This window comes from Larimichthys crocea, chromosome VII (genome assembly GCF_000972845.2).
Source record: "Larimichthys crocea isolate SSNF chromosome VII, L_crocea_2.0, whole genome shotgun sequence".
NCBI lineage: Eukaryota > Metazoa > Chordata > Actinopteri > Sciaenidae > Larimichthys > Larimichthys crocea.
This window is the reverse complement of record NC_040017.1, coordinates 1320279-1337773: the sequence shown is the minus strand read 5'-3', so window position 1 is coordinate 1337773 and position 17495 is coordinate 1320279. Positions and strand designations below refer to the sequence as shown.

The 17495-nt window shown below is 41.7% G+C and overlaps 1 protein-coding gene across 1 annotated transcript in view; it reads left to right on the top strand.

Moving 5' to 3' along the window:
- The window catches only part of LOC104939770 (murinoglobulin-2-like), a 13758-nt gene extending 2651 nt beyond the window's left edge, over positions 1 to 11107 (top strand). Inside the window, 18 exon segments of the mRNA XM_027280276.1 lie at positions 2060 to 2224; positions 2431 to 2552; positions 2632 to 2683; positions 3432 to 3515; positions 3738 to 3914; positions 4140 to 4215; positions 4850 to 5006; positions 5361 to 5429; positions 5883 to 6045; positions 6126 to 6313; positions 6557 to 6701; positions 6704 to 6768; positions 9745 to 9869; positions 10140 to 10230; positions 10321 to 10389; positions 10473 to 10578; positions 10729 to 10770; positions 10924 to 11107. Of these exon segments, the coding sequence (XP_027136077.1) occupies positions 2060 to 2224; positions 2431 to 2552; positions 2632 to 2683; positions 3432 to 3515; positions 3738 to 3914; positions 4140 to 4215; positions 4850 to 5006; positions 5361 to 5429; positions 5883 to 6045; positions 6126 to 6313; positions 6557 to 6701; positions 6704 to 6768; positions 9745 to 9869; positions 10140 to 10230; positions 10321 to 10389; positions 10473 to 10578; positions 10729 to 10770; positions 10924 to 10928 (1901 nt within the window). The 3' untranslated portion in view covers positions 10929 to 11107.
- Positions 11108 to 17495: the final 6388 nt, after the last annotated feature.

The window sequence follows — 17495 nt, the reverse complement described above, 5'->3', positions numbered from 1 at the left end:
CATTTACGATAGTCAGGTGTATTGATCTCAACAAAGAAGCAAAAAATCCAAAATGTCAACTATTCCTTTAACACATGATCGCTAGAAGTTAGTGTAGGAGCATTCAATGTGTGTACAAAGGTTTGGTCAGTAGGAGGTGACGGGGTGCTTGTATGTCTCTCACTTAGCTAGGACAGGTACACTCAGGGTGTTGACAAAGGGAAGGTGCCACTGCTGTGACTGTGTGACTTTGTTATGTTTTGGATGTGTTGGAAAGCTCTTTATGAAGATGGACTGTTGTACCGATTATGGATCCTTGCTGTCTGTAGAAGTCGAAGCAATAAATCATATCTCTCATAACTAAGAAGAAAGCACAAGTTGGACACTTGTGTTTTTATGTATCGATGCTAGTGCCAACAAAGTGTTGTTTTTTTAAGAAGATCGACATTTTACTTGTGTATCTTGGTGTTTTGTTGAGCGAAATATATTTTCCTTAATAAAACATTTTTTTGAAAATGAATTAACAGAGTCTTGTGAAGACACAGCTGTTAAACTTCATGCTAAGCTAAGCAACTGCTTCCTAACTCACAATGCACAAACATGAGACAGCATCATCTAATACAATTTTTTAAATATTTCACTGGTTCACTGGACACAACTTCAGAACCCAGAATTTTGTCTTCTTATAGGAACAAACTATAAATATATGTCATCTTTACCACTAAAAAGTTATACTCCTCAAAATCCTGCAACCTTTTCATATAATATTCCCTTCATTTAGTCTGTTTGCTGCTCAAACTTTTGAATTCAGTGACATAACAGAGCTGCGATGTCTCAGTAGGTTATGTGCACTGTCGCTAGTGTTTGGGAGGATCTAGATCAGTGGTTCTTAACCTTGTTGGAGGTACCGAACCCCACCAGTTTCATATGCTCATTCACCGAACCCTTCTTTAGTAAAAAATAAAAATATGATTTTTTACTGGTGCACAAAATGAACCGTGCATTAACATCACCTTGTTCAAATAACAAAACCAACACAGTGCATAAACTCACAACAACTTACCTCAGGTGTGACTTCTGCTGTTGCCTTGAGAGACCAGTTCAGATATGCGTGGCTTCACCTTGGCAAGTGCCGTCTCATGTCTTTTCCACGCAAAGTCGGTTCCTTTTCTTAGTTTTTTCAAAAACAATTGCTCACAAAGATATGTTGTAACAAATGGTATAAAAAATTCCAGGGCTGAGGCTCCACCAAACCCCTGAGACCGACTCACCGAACCCCTAGGGTTCGATCGAACCCAGGTTAAGAACCACTGATCTAGATGGTAATTTGGGCTATGAAATGGTGTCATTGATTTACTACAGTGACTAAGGAGGTGAGTGTGGTGCCAAAATATTCATGTTATGCAGTCTCTTTGTGTCAGTGATGTGTGTATCAGGACAAAACATAGAATATGGATGTGGGATTAAGACCCTATATCCATCAAATCTGTTACAAGGCACGGACACAGGACTCAACTGCAGGACTCGGGAGGCAGATAGGGGAGGTAACCAGTCTTTAATTACAATCCAGGGTTTGGTACACAGGAGATCAGTCAGATAAGGCAGGCAAACAATCCAAAGGAGTAAGGCAAAGGCAGGGTCCAAAAACAGGCAAAGGTCAAAACCGAAAAGCACACTAGGGAAACGCTGGAAAGTAGGACACATGGTACACTGACAATCTGGCACTGGGGAAGGGAAAACAAAGGGATTAAATACACAGGTGATTAGGGCGTGACAAACATAAAGCTGGAAACTGGGAGACTGGAGTAGGTGGAACAGGGACTGGATGTGACAAAATCTTCTTTTTGCATGAACATTGTTCCACCTGAATACTTCCCACAGACAGGCCTGTCCTCTTACTCGTCAGCCCAGTTGTTAAACCTTTAAGACTTCTTTATGTTTGGACATGAATAGATGAACACAGATGATTTACTCCTGAATAGTCTTCATATTTTCTGATGATCTCCTTTTTACATGTTTCCGACACCAATAAATCTAAACTCATGGATGTACAACAGAACTTAAGTGGTTGGGTTTTGAGTTGAGCTGCTAAAGCTGCTCTGTATCTCCATTCAACAGATCACTGTGACTCCAGCACCCTCCTTAGATTACACCCTCACCCCCCTCTCTGGTGACCAGTACACATCCTGTCTGTGTGGCAATGAGCGCAAGACCCTCAGCTGGACCATGGCTCCCTCAGTCTTAGGTGAGCATCGAGCTTTCACACTCTGGTGTGAGATGTTAAAGGATGCCATGGTGGGGAACTGTTGTTCCTCTTTGCACAGCCAGACTTTTCCAACTCTTTTCCAAATCAGTGAGATCTATGTGACAAACAAAATGTTTTGACATGTTTGTAATCAACAAGATCTGAATATGATCAAGTTTCACGCTGTGTTTGTTGACCTTTTTTAGGAGTGGTGAATGTGTCTGTGACCGCTGAAGCTGTGGCATCCCAAGCTTCATGTGACAATGAGATTGTTAGTGTGCCAGACAGAGGTCGTATTGACGTGGTCACACGATCTCTCATCGTAAAGGTTGGTACAAGATGACAAAGAAAAAGTTTGTCTTTTAACCAGCATTTTTGCCATTTCACACATTATTTTCTTCCCTCAGGCTGAGGGAACTGAGCTGACAAAGACCCACAACTGGCTGCTCTGTCCAAAAGGTCAGTATGGTTTACAGCAGGGATGGGGCAAGAAGTTAGGAGGAGTCGAGTGGTGATAGAAACATTCATTAGTTGCAGGTAACAGTTAATTTCATTATGATTATCATGTTTGTGCAAGCAAGCAAAAGATCTTACATTTTTTTATAAGTGATTACATTTTAAATAATCAATACACAACCAATAATTAAATTAATAACTAACAGCAGTCACGGTCAGAAAACCTTATCATACCATAGCTGTTACTTGGTGTTTCTGTAGTGGTTAAAATATTCAAAAATAAACATATTAGCAGTTTGAATTAATTTAAAACTCTATGACACCAAACTCCGTTTAAGAAATATGACACTTTGGGGTGGCACTTTGCTCAGCCGGTAGAGCAGCTGCCCCATATGCGAAGGCTCGCTGCGGCTGGCCCGGGCTCGAGTCCCGACCTGTGGCCCTTTCCCGCATGTCATTCCCCATCTCTCTATCCACATTTCCTCTCTTCAGCTGTCTCTATCAAAAAAAAAATTGCTTAAAAAAAAGAGAAATACGACACTTTAACAATTCCTTATGTGTCTGTAAATACACTCATTCAAGATAAAGGACATCATATCTTGACAATTCTACATCAATATAATTTAACTATAGAACTATTTGTGGCATTCTGTCTCTCATATGATATTCCATTAATAACATTTTTGTTTTATCACTGATCTCTGCTTGATGTTTGTCTTCATAAGATGTTTGTTCTCCGTCTTGTACACAGGAGAAGCTTTGACAGAGGAAATAAACATACAACTACCTGAGAACATGATTGAAGGATCTGCCCGTGCTTCACTTTCTGTCCTCGGTAAACTACCGGTAGTCTTTCTTTAACCAGTCAGATTCAGACAGGTTAACAGACTTACCTCCATCATTATGAAGGGCTTCAGTAATATAATTGCACTTGTAGATTATCCTTCTGGAGATATCACAAAACATGTATATATATAAACCATTGCACTTTGCACTTTGCAGTCCATTCTCAGTGTATGTGTCCTGCATGAAGTGAGTCAGCGTTTTTTTTGGGCAGGTGACATTCTGGGCCGAGCCCTGAAGAACCTGGATGGGCTGCTGCAGATGCCATATGGATGTGGTGAGCAGAACATGGCTCTTCTGGCCCCCAACATTTACATCCTCCAATACCTGAAAGACACACAGCAGCTGACCCCGGCTATCAAGGAAAAGGCTACCAACTTCCTGACTAGTGGTGAGTCTCTGTTGGTTTGATATTTAAAATCTTCAGATCTGTCAAGTTTACCCTCTGTAACAATCTGGTGCTGGTTGAACAAAATAAAAGCAGAAGATCTGTTTTGTGTGAACATAACCCAAAGGCCACCAGGGCTACCTTTGTTGCTTCACTCCCCCTTGAACCTCTGATACATGTGTACAGTATCATTAATGTCATAATAACCATGTTTCTGTTGTTAAACAGGCTACCAGAGACAGCTGAACTACAAACATGACAGTGGTGCTTACAGCACATTTGGAACAGGAGACGGGAACACTTGGTGAGAACATTATTGACCATCGTCATCTGTGTGCAAAATTTACCATTTCATACCATGACATACAGTTTACCTCGAGAAAACAGAGTACACTCAAAAACATTATTTTGGACATGAATTCACTAGCAAACTTAATGTGAAGCAAGTAATAAAATAATTAATTAAGATTATGTAATAGTACTAATAAACTCAAAATGACTGCATTCATTTTCGCTGTTGGGTTTATTAGGACTGTTACATAAATCGTATTACTTGATTCACATTAAGTTTATTAGTTAATTTATATTAAAACCATGTTATTCAAATGGATGGAAATTTTCCATGTAATGGAAATGCATAAGTCCTGCATTTTGGCCAAAATTTTGTTTTGAGTGTAGATGATATGACTCCACTGAACGATGTTATGGAAATTTTGATTTCATTCTTCCTTTTATTCATTTTATAACTCTTCTGTTCTTGACTGAAAATACCACTAATGTACTGATGTCCTAACACAAGAATTAATGCATGAATTATCTTAGCTAATGACCTTAAGCATGAAGTGCTATGTTCAGTGACTTTTCAGAGACATGACACAAACCAAGTGCTTCCTCTTCACTTCATTTAGACATGTCTAACTTTGTTTAAATATCCTCAGGCTGACTGCTTTTGTGCTGAGATCTTTTGCCAAAGCACAGTCTTTCATCTATATCGACCCAGAAAAGATTGCAGAGTCTAAGACTTGGCTGGAAAGTAAACAACAAGAAAACGGCTGTTTTCTACAGTTGGGAAAACTCTTCAACAACAGAATGAAGGTAAGCTAAGGTCCCTTTAGAGTTTCTATAAAAGTGACTGATAATGAATGAGGTCCCTTTAGAGTTTCTATAAAAGTGACTGATAATGAATGAAACTAAAGAAGGTTAAATCTGTTCATATTCCCTGCACTATCAGCACTCCTGTCATTCATGGCTCAGTAATAAATGCCAACCAAACGCCATAATTGCAGCAAATGTCCAGTCGGATTCAAATGTATTTGCAGAGTAACAGTGCCAGTAACAGAGCACCACCATTTGCAATCTGAATGTAAGCAGTGCCTGAAATCACTTTTGTGAATGTTGGAGGTAGAGGTACAGTGATGATCATGTCTGTATGATGCTTCCTCTCCACAGGGTGGTGTGTCCGATGAAGTGACTCTCAGTGCTTACATCACTGCTGCCTTCTTGGAGATGAATGTGTCTGTAAGTTTGACTCCTTGCAGTAAAAATAGCTCATGCTTTCTGAACTGTAAACTACTTTTTACACAGACGGTAGGAACAAAAGCAAAAGAAGTTTTTTTTTATACATTTAAATGAATGTAAATTATTTTTTCTCTTTTGTTCTCTTCCCAGTTTGCAGGTTCTTAAATTTTAGCTATAATAACAGGGACTCACCTGGCAGAGATCGGTGCTCTTTTCAGTTTACTCTTCAGTTTAATCATTCAATCATTTAATATATGTCACACATTAGTTTTACATATCAAAATCATTATTGTATTGTATTATTATTGTTGAATAACCACCGTTTTATAATTGGAGTAGAGCACATTTTCTTCAAGATGGTGGTGAAAATAGTTAAAGCCACAAAAAGTACAAATCCACAACAGCCTTTTAACTATGTAATTTAGGGTATTGTGGTCTATTAATCTGTTATAGGCTCCAGTGGTGAAGAAGAGCCTGTCTTGCCTCAAAGAGTCCATCAGTGACCTAAGCAACACCTACACCACAGCTCTGATGGCGTACGTCTTCACCCTGGCAGGAGACATGGAGACCCGTGCTCATCTTCTGCAGCACCTAGACACAGTTTCAATAAGCCAAGGTGGGTCATCCTCAGAGGAAGTCACTCTGGCTTCATGACTGTGAATGTAGCTCACTTTGTGCCTGCTGGTCTGTTTGTAGGAGGTTTGCTTCACTGGTCTCAGACAGCAACAGAAACATCAGCCTCTCTGTCTGTGGAGATCAGCTCCTATGTGATGTTGGCCAAACTCAGTGCCTCTCCTACTACTGAAGACCTGGGCTACACCACCCGCATCGTCAGATGGCTCACAGGACAGCAGAACTATTATGGAGGCTTCTCCTCCACACAGGTACAGCCCAAACAGCGTAAAGCTGGACAATATTCTTCTTTAATTTTGGTGATTTAACCACATCAAGAAGAGCTGTGGTGTTATAGCCTATTAACTACAAATCAAATACACAGTATACTGCCCTGTGTTTAAATGAAATTGTCTTATGTCAGACATATCTTACATATGAAAGCATTTGTAAACAAAAGTAAACGTTTCCATTTGTATCAATTCAAGGATATTAAGTTATTTGATGTGTTGTAGGATACAGTGGTGGCTCTTCAGGCTCTGGCTCTCTACTCCACTCTGGTGTTCAGTCCGAAGGGTTCCAGCACAGTGACAGTCCAGTCTCCTAGTAGCCAGCTGACATTTGATGTAAATCAGAACAACAAACTGCTCTACCAGGAGGACTGCTGAAGGATGTGACAGGAAAACACAGCCTGGAGGTGAAGGGTACCGCATGTGCTTCAGTGCAGGTCAGTAGTCACTGCATCTCTTCCTGTTTCTATATAATACTCATACTATCAGGCCTAGGATTCAGTGATCGCAAAAGGAGAACTTTCAACAGAAGGCGCCTCGGAAAAGAGGGTTGGCTGCGAAAACTACAACAGAAAATCCTACCATCTTAATCAGAATCAGAAATACTTTGATAATCCAGGGGGAAATTATTTTTGTTAGAAACTCCAGGTATAACAAACAAACAAACAACAATATGTTAAAAACATTACCTATTAAGAACAAAATATATATATATATATATATAATATATTATATATATAATATAATATATATATATATAAAAAAGGATCAAATTTACAGTTAAATAATGTGCAACAACTGCAAAAAGTGATTGACCGTGTTTGTGTCAGATTACAGAAGGGGGTGTGTCTGATTCTCTGAGGGAGGCGTTATAGAGTTTAATGACCGCAGGCAGGAACGATTTCCTGTGTTGCTTGTGGTGCATCTAAGTGAGAGGAGTCTTCTGCTGAAGAAGCTCCTCTGCAGAGCCAGTGTGTCGTAGAGATGTGTGAAACATTGTCCAATATGGACTGAAGCCTGAACAGCATCCTTCTCTCTGCCACGGTCATCAGGGTGTCCAGCTCCTCCCCCACGACATCACCAGCTCTCCTGATTTAGTCTGTTGGTGTCTGCTACCTTCAGCCCACTGCCCCCCCGAGTCCAACTTGTTGTGGAGAAATTGCTGAAGTCAAAGGTCAATGGTGAGGTCAGGAAGGAAGAAATTGTTCAGGAGCCTCTGATGTCTTATGCTGTATTATTTATTGACGCTTGGCCAAGGAGAATTAGAGACACTCCCAAAGTTCATCAGGAGTGCCTGAGTCAGTCTTACATTCTGCCCAACTCATCCTGGTGGATAGACTTTAAACCCCAAGATAACACCACTATATACTACACGCCCAGAATTAGTCAAAGAGAATGTATTTATTCATGCAACTTCTGAAGGTGGCAGGATTCGGTGCAATAGTTGAGATCTGAGGTGAAGAGGGTGAAGAGGAAGGGAAAGAGGACAGTCCCCTGTGGCGCCCCAGTGTTGTTGACCACCCTGTCAGACACACAGTTCTCTAGGCGTACATACTGTGGTCTGCCCATCAGGTAGTCAACAATCCAGGACACGATGTGGGCCTCCACCTGCATTGCAGTTATCTTCTCACCCAGTAGAGCCGGACGGATGGTGTTAAAAGCACTGGAGAAGTCAAAGACCATGATTCTCCAGTGCTCGTTCGCTTGTCCAGACGAGTGTCGACTCTGTTCAGCAGGTAGATGATGCAGTCCTCAACTCCCAGGCAGGGCTGGTAGGCGAACTGTAGTGGATCAGTAAATGATATAGGCTTTAGCTGCTCCAGGACGAGCCTCTCTAGGGTCTTCATGATGTGGGACATTAGGGCCACTAGTCTGTAGTCCTGAGGGCCACTGGGACGCGGCGTCTTTGGCACAGGAATGAGGCAGGACGTCTTCTACAACACTGGGACCCTCTGAAGGTGTATGCTCAGGCTGAAGACATGACTCAGTACTCCACACAGCTGGGGGGCACAGGCTTTAAGCACCCTGGGAAGAACACCGTCAGGGCCTACAGCTTTGCCGGAGTGGAGTCTCGTCAGCTGTCTTCTCACCAGGTCAGGTGTAAAGGACACTGTAGAGGTGACAGTTGGATGCAGAGCAGGGGGGAGGGGTGGAGTAGGTGGTAGTGAATTGAGGTGGTGAGGGCAGACAAGGGGTCTTAAGTAGGAGGAGTATGGGGCGGTAGGGTGGTAGTGGTCGTTGGGCAGCCAGCAGCAGAGTCTTGTGGGGCAGGGGCCACAGTATCAAACCTATTGAAAAATAGGTTCACTTCATTGGCTCGGTCCACACGTCCCTCCAGCTCCGTGCTTCTGGAACCCGGTGATGGTTCTCATGCCACTCCACACATCCCTCATGTTGTTTCGCTGGAGTTTATTCTCCAGCTTTCTCCCACAATTGTCTTTAGCCTCCCTGATTTTAAGTCTGAGTACGCCCTGCACTATCCTCACCACATCACGGTTGCAATCTCTGAACACCCTCTTCTTGTCATTAAGGATGGCCTTAATATCCTTGGTGATCCCAGGTTTATTGTTAGCAAAACAGGTGACAGTTCGAGCTGGGAAATTGCAGTCCACACAGAAGTTGATAAAGGGGGGAAAATAAAAACAGCTTTAAACAAAAAACGGGAAAAAACTACAATCAGCTACAAAAACAATCTCCTACTAAGAGGGAAGTGACTTGAATGACCTAAAACTAATCTATGAAGCTAGAAAAACAAAACACCTACTAAAGGGACTCGACTATGAAAAACTAAACTCACTAACTTAGACCGCTATGAAAATAGAACAGCAAAGGACCAACAAAAAAACCCTCTAACGGTGACAAAGATACTCGGACTGTGACTAGACAAAATGACGAGTGGCTCTTAACTACGGACAAGACACAGTGGCACAGGACAAAGGGAGATGCAGACTATAAGCACACATGGAGGTAATGGGGATCAGGTGGACACAATCAGGAATCAGGGAAGACAATCAGACTGAGGCACATGAGGAAGGGCAAGTGACCTGGAGCAAGAGGAGAGTTACTTTTCAAAATAAAACAGGAAATGACAAGACAAAACATGGAGACAGGAAAAAAAAAAAAAAAAAAACTCAACTTGACATACCTGTGTGACACATACATCTCCACAAACATAACACAACACTCATATTATTCAAATAGGAGTTTTAAGAAAAGGTCAGTTATAAATAAGAAAGTGTTATCAGCATAAAGTGAAACATGCTCAAAAGCAACATTTGCCTTTAAAGCAATGAAGTCAAATGCTCCATTGCCAGGGCACAAAGAAGAAGAGACAGAAGGCAGCTCTGCCTTGTGGATAAGTACTACTATTACTTTTATCAACATTAAACCTTCCTTGTGTACCTCTTTCCCAGATTTCTCTTCACTATAACATCCCAACTCCGACTGAGGTCACAAGCTTCAGTGTGAAGGTCAAACCAGAGGCCAACTGCGCTAACACATCTTACAGACCCAAACTCTCTCTGAAGATGCAGTCCGTGTAAGTAATCATCAACAACTAGATCCATGTTACAGCAATGACAGAAGAATACGGAAAATTTGAACAAATGATACTTTGTATCAACCAGCCTGGACTTAGTCACTTTCTGTGGATGGGAAATGTTTTCAACTTTGCAGTAAATACTCAGCTCAAACATATCTTCACTGTAGACAAAGCCTTTCTGATGGCTCATATTAAAAAGTGTCTCTCCATACAACCAGTAGAACTACAAAGAACGCGTAACATCACATTTTTATGGTTGAATTTCAGATATAGTGGGAAGGAGACCAGCACAAACATGGTGATCCTGGACATCAAAATGCTCTCTGGATTTGTCCCAAACCCAGAGTCTTTGAAGAGGGTGAGTTATTACAGTAACTTAATCCTAAATGGAAATGGAATATTTTCCCTCTGTTGTTTAACGACCCAGCTGATTCTTGTTTCTTCACAGCTCAAAGGTGACCTGCTGGTGGATCGCGTTGAACAAAAGGAAGATCATGTCCTCGTGTACCTACAGGGGGTGAGAGGAATTCACATTGAGGAACATCTGATGATGCTCTCTTGGTTTCTTACTGATCACTTCATCTGTTTTTCTTCCAACAGTTACCAAAGGACATACCCATCAACCACAGCTTAGAGCTCATACAGGAGCTCCCAGTGCAGAACCTGAAGCCAGCCGTGGTCAAGATCTATGACTACTACCAGACAAGTAAGACACACTGACAAACTGCTCCTTAGTAGAGCTGTACAAGAAACTAACAGAGATCATAATTGTAATTTCAAGTGCTACATGTTTTTAATGTGTTAGACTGTTAAACACATTCTTACTCTTCTTCTATCGCTCTGTTTTTCCTCTCAGGTGACCAGGCTGAGACAGAATACACTTTCCCTTGTGTTGCAGGTAACAATCTATGAAAAGTACTACCTTTCTTACAAAAGTCTTTAATGGCTGAAACACCTAAAACATTTAACCCCAGTCACAAAAAGTTTTTCAGAATCGCTGGCATGTAGAAAATTACAAATTACACAAACAGCTCTTTTCTTTGTTTTGCAGCTTGAAGAGTGATGAGTGTTCAGTCCTCACGTCGTTACTGATTCCAGTATATTTTAAAATAAATTTTATTAAAGACACTTGTATGTAACTTGTGTATTTCCATGTCTCTTTCTGTAAACATGCACCAACAGTTCACACTTTAAATGAAATTCATGCACAATAAAATGAGGTGTCCCACTTCAAACCGGTCTTATGTTCAATTCTGTTTTTCCACTGATCACTGCTGATCACTGTTCTCTCCTCTGTATATATCTTTTATCTGCTGTAGCATACCCTCTGAAAGATGGTAATAGACTCGAACTGATGGTTTTTCAATATTTATTCAGCTCCGTAAACCAACTTGAGAACTAATAAAAACAAAGAGAACAAAAACAATCACAGTTTTCCACTAATCACCAATTTCCGTTTCATCTTAACAAGCAATTAACAGGTGGGCAAAAGTTAATATAATTTACCGACACAAATCATAAATTAATTAAACACAAACCTTGTGCCTCCTCGGGGGGTTGCTAAAACACACTCTTTGTTTCCTTATTTTCCCATTTTTTACCATAAACTTTTACCGTTCTTTTCCGATGGCTTGTTCGTCTCATAGCAACACAACGCCGGAAATAGAAAAAGGTGCCCTTCAAAATAAAATGTCACTATATAAAAACGGAATGAAAATTACGTTCAAAACGTTCAAATATATATATAAAATAGAATTACATGTTCAACACAAATCATTACATTTATACAAATGGGTTTGCTACACTCCCACCAAAATTATGAGTGTTTTATATTAAGAGACATGAACTATGAATTTTCTCAATAAGAATGTCACTGTCCTTATGTAGCCAAAAGCTTAAGGAGCTTCAACCAGCAGAACTAACTTCTGCACCGGGCATTCCAATATGGAGGGTTTAGCAAGACGCTCACCTTCCTTACTCAGTCCCTTATCTCCTACTGAGATTTTTACTCTCCTCACAAGGCCATCCTTACTACTGACAGTCTCTATGACTCTTGCGAGTCTCCATTCACCTCTGGGTGTCAGTTCATCTTTGTCCATCACTATATCACCAACCATTAGATTTCTCCTCGGTGTGTGCCACTGCTGCTTTGTGGTGATGTTGTGTAGATACTCCTGTTTCCACCTACTCCAAAACTGTTCTGCTAGAAACTGTACACGACACCATCTTTTGTTCCATATAAGTCCTCTCTAGGGAATGTGCCTGGTGGAGGGAGTGCTGTGTTGGACTTCATGTTGATCAGATGATTAGGGGTGAGTGGTTCAAGGCTGTTGGGGCAGTTTAAGTTATCCACAGTGAGGGGTCAACTGTTGACTATGGCCATGGCTTCGTACAGTAGAGTCCGCAATGAAGCATCGTTGAGTCTGCCTTGAGAAGGTGACAAAGTAGCACTCAGAATGCTTTTGACAGTCTTTATCTGGCGTTCCCATACACCTCCTGCATGACTGGAATAGGGTGCATTCATGACGAAGTGACAGAAATGTGCTCAGTCTCTGCAAGTCAAGCTCTTGTAAAGCTGTCTTGAATTAATTCTTAGCACCCACAAAATTAGTGCCTTGATCACACTGGATTTGACAGACTGCACCGCGAACAGCAATGAAGCATCGTAGGGCGTTGATGAAGGTGTCGGTGGACATATCCTCTAACATTTCAAAGTGAATGGCTCATGAGCAAAAGCAGGTAAAGAGTAGGCCATATTGTTTGTGCTGTTTTCTTCCCTGTGTAGTCGTGAAAGGACCGAAGCAATCCATCCCACAGTATGTGAAAGGGGGGGAGGGATCGATGCGTTCTACAGGTAAGTCACTCATTCTTTGACCCTCTGCAGCTCTCCTGAGTTTACGACAAATCACACACTGATGGATGTATGATGGTACTGCTCTGCTCATTCCTAGAATCCAATATCCACTGGCTCTGTGAAGCCTTTTCTTTGATGTTTTGCCTTTTTATGGTTTTGAGCTATTATTAACTTTCTCATATGGTGCTCTTTGGGAATGACAATTGGATGCTTTAAAGAGTCAGTGAGTGATGAGTGGTGGAGTCGTCCTCCCACCTTGAAGAGACTGTCTGTCGAGAAAAGCATCAAGATGGTGTAATTTGTTTCCCCGCTATAGTTGATTACCTTTGCTCAACAATTTGATTTCCTCTTCATATGCTTGCTCTTGCAGATCCCGGATTATGACATGCTCAGCACTTTCTCTTTCGCTCACTGTAGAAGGAGCATGTGATGTGACCTTTTTAGCTCACCAAAGCAGACGGACCACAGCTCTGGTAGCTCAAACATAAACGTCTTCTGCTGTAGTGTAGTGAAACTACGCACAGTATAACAACAACAAAAAACGAACTTAACGAGGTGACATTTCTTTCCAGGTGGGTCGTTTTTTGAAGCTTGTCAAGCTAACATGCACATCTTCCGTTTTCTAGCATTTCAAAATAAAAGCACGCATTTCAAAATAAATTCACCGAACGGCTGCAATTACATAGTTCATTTACAGTTTTACCTCGGGAAGCGCCATCTGCTGGTTTGTGAAGCGGAACCTCTGGACCCGGTTGGCTACAAAGGTGTGAAATCACAGAGCATCGTTATTTATGTAGCCTAACACTACCTTTGAGTCTGTCCAAAAGTATTCTTTCCCATTAAAACTTCTCAATTCTTCTCTGAGCATATTGCTGATGGAGACTGAAACCACTGCTGCAGTACATTCGAGCTATGGTATTGTAGTCACTTTTTGGGAGAGACACAGGCTTTTCCTATCACTAGTGAGCAGTGAATCTCTCCCTTCTTGCTCTTGGCTCTCAGATAAGAGCATTGCCCGTATCCACTGATGCTCGCATCTGAGAAGTAGTGTAATTCAGTTTCTACAACTTCTCCAAAGTTATCAGGTAAGTAACAGCAAGCTATGTTTATTTTCTGTAGATTGGTGAAGTCTCGTTGCCAACTCTCCCACCGTGGCTTAAGCCTCTCTGGCAGAGGTTCATCCAAGCCAGTGCCCTGGTTGTACATTTCTTGGAGGATTCACTTCCCATTGAAGACATTTGGCACGAGGCAGCCAAAAGGGGCATATATGGAGGCGACAGTAAACAATATGCCTCTACGTGTGACTGGTTGATTCTTTAAGGTGCTGTTAAATCTGAAGCTGTCCTCCTTTATACTCCATTGAATCCCTAAAGCTTGCTCTAGTGTGTCATTGAAGGTCAAGTCCTTTGTCTTTGACTCTGCTGCACACTCTTATGGGGGTAGGCTCTGTAATACTCAGACATCCCAAGTCTCCCGGAAGTTCCGGGAGTCTCCCTGATATTGACAGTGGCTCCCTGATGCCCGCGAGCTAGGTAAAACATCCCGGATTTTGGATTACGCGAGAGAGATTAAAAAAGTGCGGGCGACTGGTTGCGAGAGAGAGCGCGCCGCTTGGTTTGGTCAGCAAAATACACCAATAAGCTTTCGTTGTGGGAGGACGCCAACCCCCCCCACCGTCTCCCGGAAATGACTTTTTGGAACTTGGGATGTCTGAATACTGCGTTGTTGTTTGACACAAATTTGTGGAGACGGAGACCACCTTTGGCACATATTTCTTTTGTCTCCTGCGCTAACTGAATGGCCTTTTCCACAGTGTATCTCCATCCTTCCAGCAGAGGAACCAGAGGTAGTTGCGGTCTTCCTCATGGATGTAAAACTGGGCATTTTTTTATACCACTTTTGAGTTTGCTCAAGAACATAAGATCCTCTTGTGAGACAGTTTTGTCATCTCCTTTGGTGTCCTTGAAGTCTGACTCCAGGACGCTTATCACATCCATAGGCGTTACTGGAGGGAGTTCCTTTACTGTGACTCTGTGACACAGGCTGGATTGTCTTTCATTAAGGCCAGGTGTAGAGCAGCCTACAGTGCTCCACCCTAAGTCTGTGAGTACGGCATAGGGCTCATTGTCCGTTCCATCAGTTATTTGTCTGGGTTTTATACCCCTGGGACAGTTATACCCAATGAGGAGCCCAACATCACAGCTCAGGAGCAGTGGCATCTGATCTGCAATTGCTGCTAAATGAGGCCATTGTTTCGCTGTTTGATGGGTAGGTATGTGATCATGGTTCATGGGAATGCAGTCTTTTGTGTATGAAGGAGGAAGGGCAATGTAAACACCTGAGTTATAACCTCTGACACGGAGTCCATCTACTCTTTGACTTTTCATTATCATGCTCTCTCCCATTATAGTAGTGAGTTTCAGTTGCACAGGGAAAGTGTTTGATTGTAATTCATCAATTACTTCTCTCTCAATGAAGGTGCTGTCACTCTGTGTGTCTAACAGTGCATAGATGAGCTGCTCTTTGGATGGTCGTGTGACAGAGGAGACCCACACAGGGACGATCATGGATGTGCTGCCTGACAGACCCTCTTTAGTGACACAGAGTGGGCTAGCTGTCACGATTTCAATTGCACAGTTTGAATCTGTGTTCACATCATTTGTAGACTGCTTTCTTTCCATGAATACAGGTCTGTCTTTCTCCTCAAGCCTTGTGTAATTTTCATCATGCAGACAGGTGGGATGCTTTCCCTTACATAGGTCACAATTGTGATGGTGGCGACATTCCTTGGAACTGTGACCTGGTTTGACACATCCATAACACAGCTTATTGTCTTTTATGAATGTTCGTTGTGACTCAAGGGACTTTTCTTTGAAATCTGTGCACTTGGGCAGTTGATGCTTGTCGTCTTTGCACCACATGCAGGGAGGTTTTTCTTTTCCATAGTTTGACTTGATTCCAGAGTTTTCAGTGTTTGCATTTGTTTGAGTGCTGAAGACGCTACTTTACTTCTCTTTGTTTCATATGTGCTTCTTTTGAAATAGGATGAGCTAGAAGAGTGCAGAGCATGCAGGGAAGTAATTGGGTTACATGCTATCTCTGCTTCTACTGACACAAATTTAGCAAATTCTTCAAAAGTGGGAAAGTCTCTACCTTCCATGAGGGCATTGAGACCTTAAGGTTCCAGCATGCTGCTAGCCAATCTGGAACTTTCTGTATCAGCTTTTGGTTCTCTTCACAATCATTAGGTATTTCTAAACCTTTCACATGAGGCATGGCTTGGTGACAGGCATTTAGGAAATCAGAGAAGGCCCTTAATCCTTCAGCATCTTTGGTCTGTACTTTTGGCCATTTTGACAGCTTATCCCTGAAGGCCCTTTGGATGACAAATGGCTGCCCGTAGTGTTGGTTGAGCTTATTCCATGCATCTCTGTATGCTTTATCATCGTCTCTATAAAAGGTGCCTTCAATGCATTTGTGAGCAGGGCCACTGACATATTTCTTTAAATAATAAAGTTTGGTGGCTGATGAGATACCTTTTCTGTCTATCAGTGACATGAAGGAAGCTCTCCATTCAATGTCTGTCTGTTGATGGTTATGCTGTCTTGTATTGCTTGGGCTAGAGAGGAGATGTCGTTGGAGGGATTTGGTGGGACGATGGAAGGGTTTTGGTGATACGCAAAGGGGATGGCAGGGTTCTGTCTGTTGTATGTACTGTCTATTTGCTGTAGGGGCTGACTATCAACTTCCAATCTCCCTGTCATAACTTTCCAGTCAGACACGTGCTACCTCTATGTCCCTTTCTGCTTGTAAACGCTCTAGTTCAGACTCCAATATCCTTTTTTTTCCTTCTGTGTTCTTTGTTCCTCCATTAGTTTATATTGAGTCTCCTTTGCGGCAAGCTCTGTGGCTGCTTCAGCCCTCTTTGGAGCCATGAATGTTGTTTCCGAGAAGTGACTGCTAGCTGACTGAGAAGCAGCCCCATATATGGAGTGAGCATAGTCATGAGCATGTAGCTCGCGAAGCTTGCGTCTTTCACACTGTGCATCGAAGTACTCTTCTATTCCGGATATGCGTTAATTTATTATTTTCATAATGTCTTTGGTGACTGCCTCACAAGCATCTATTTTGCGTCTTAGATCAGTGGAAGTTGTGGCAGCCTGACTTATTTCATTGTAAACTTTTGTGAACTTTTGTCATCTTTTCCATTTTCAAAGGAAATTACGAAAAACTACATCTGCAATAAGGTTTATATGACTTTCTGATATCAGATACAATTTTTTGATACTGTTAGTAGTAGTAGCAGCAGTTACTAAGATACAAGTAAAAGAGGATAAACAATAAATAGTATTTTCTTTCTGCTATGGTATTGAACCTGACTGCAGAAGATGGTTAGTTACCCAGAACAATCTCGGAAATTGGTGTTCAAAAAGTACAGGCCAGGTATTTGATGAACCACCTATCTGTGAGTGGCAAACTTAAACCAATCAGATTGATGAACTATATAAGTAGTCAAAGTCTGACAAAAGATAGATATAGTATTTTAGATGTCCCTCTATTGCATGTCAGGGTATGTGTATACCTCATTATTACACACTGGCTTGCTCGGCCATGCCCTATAGTTTTTTACCATAGACATATATACGTAGACGCCGCATTGAGCAATGAATCGTACGTCAATGGCAACTATATATATATATATGTGTATATGTGTGTGTATACACATATGTATATATATATATGTGTGTGTGTGTGTGTGTATATATATA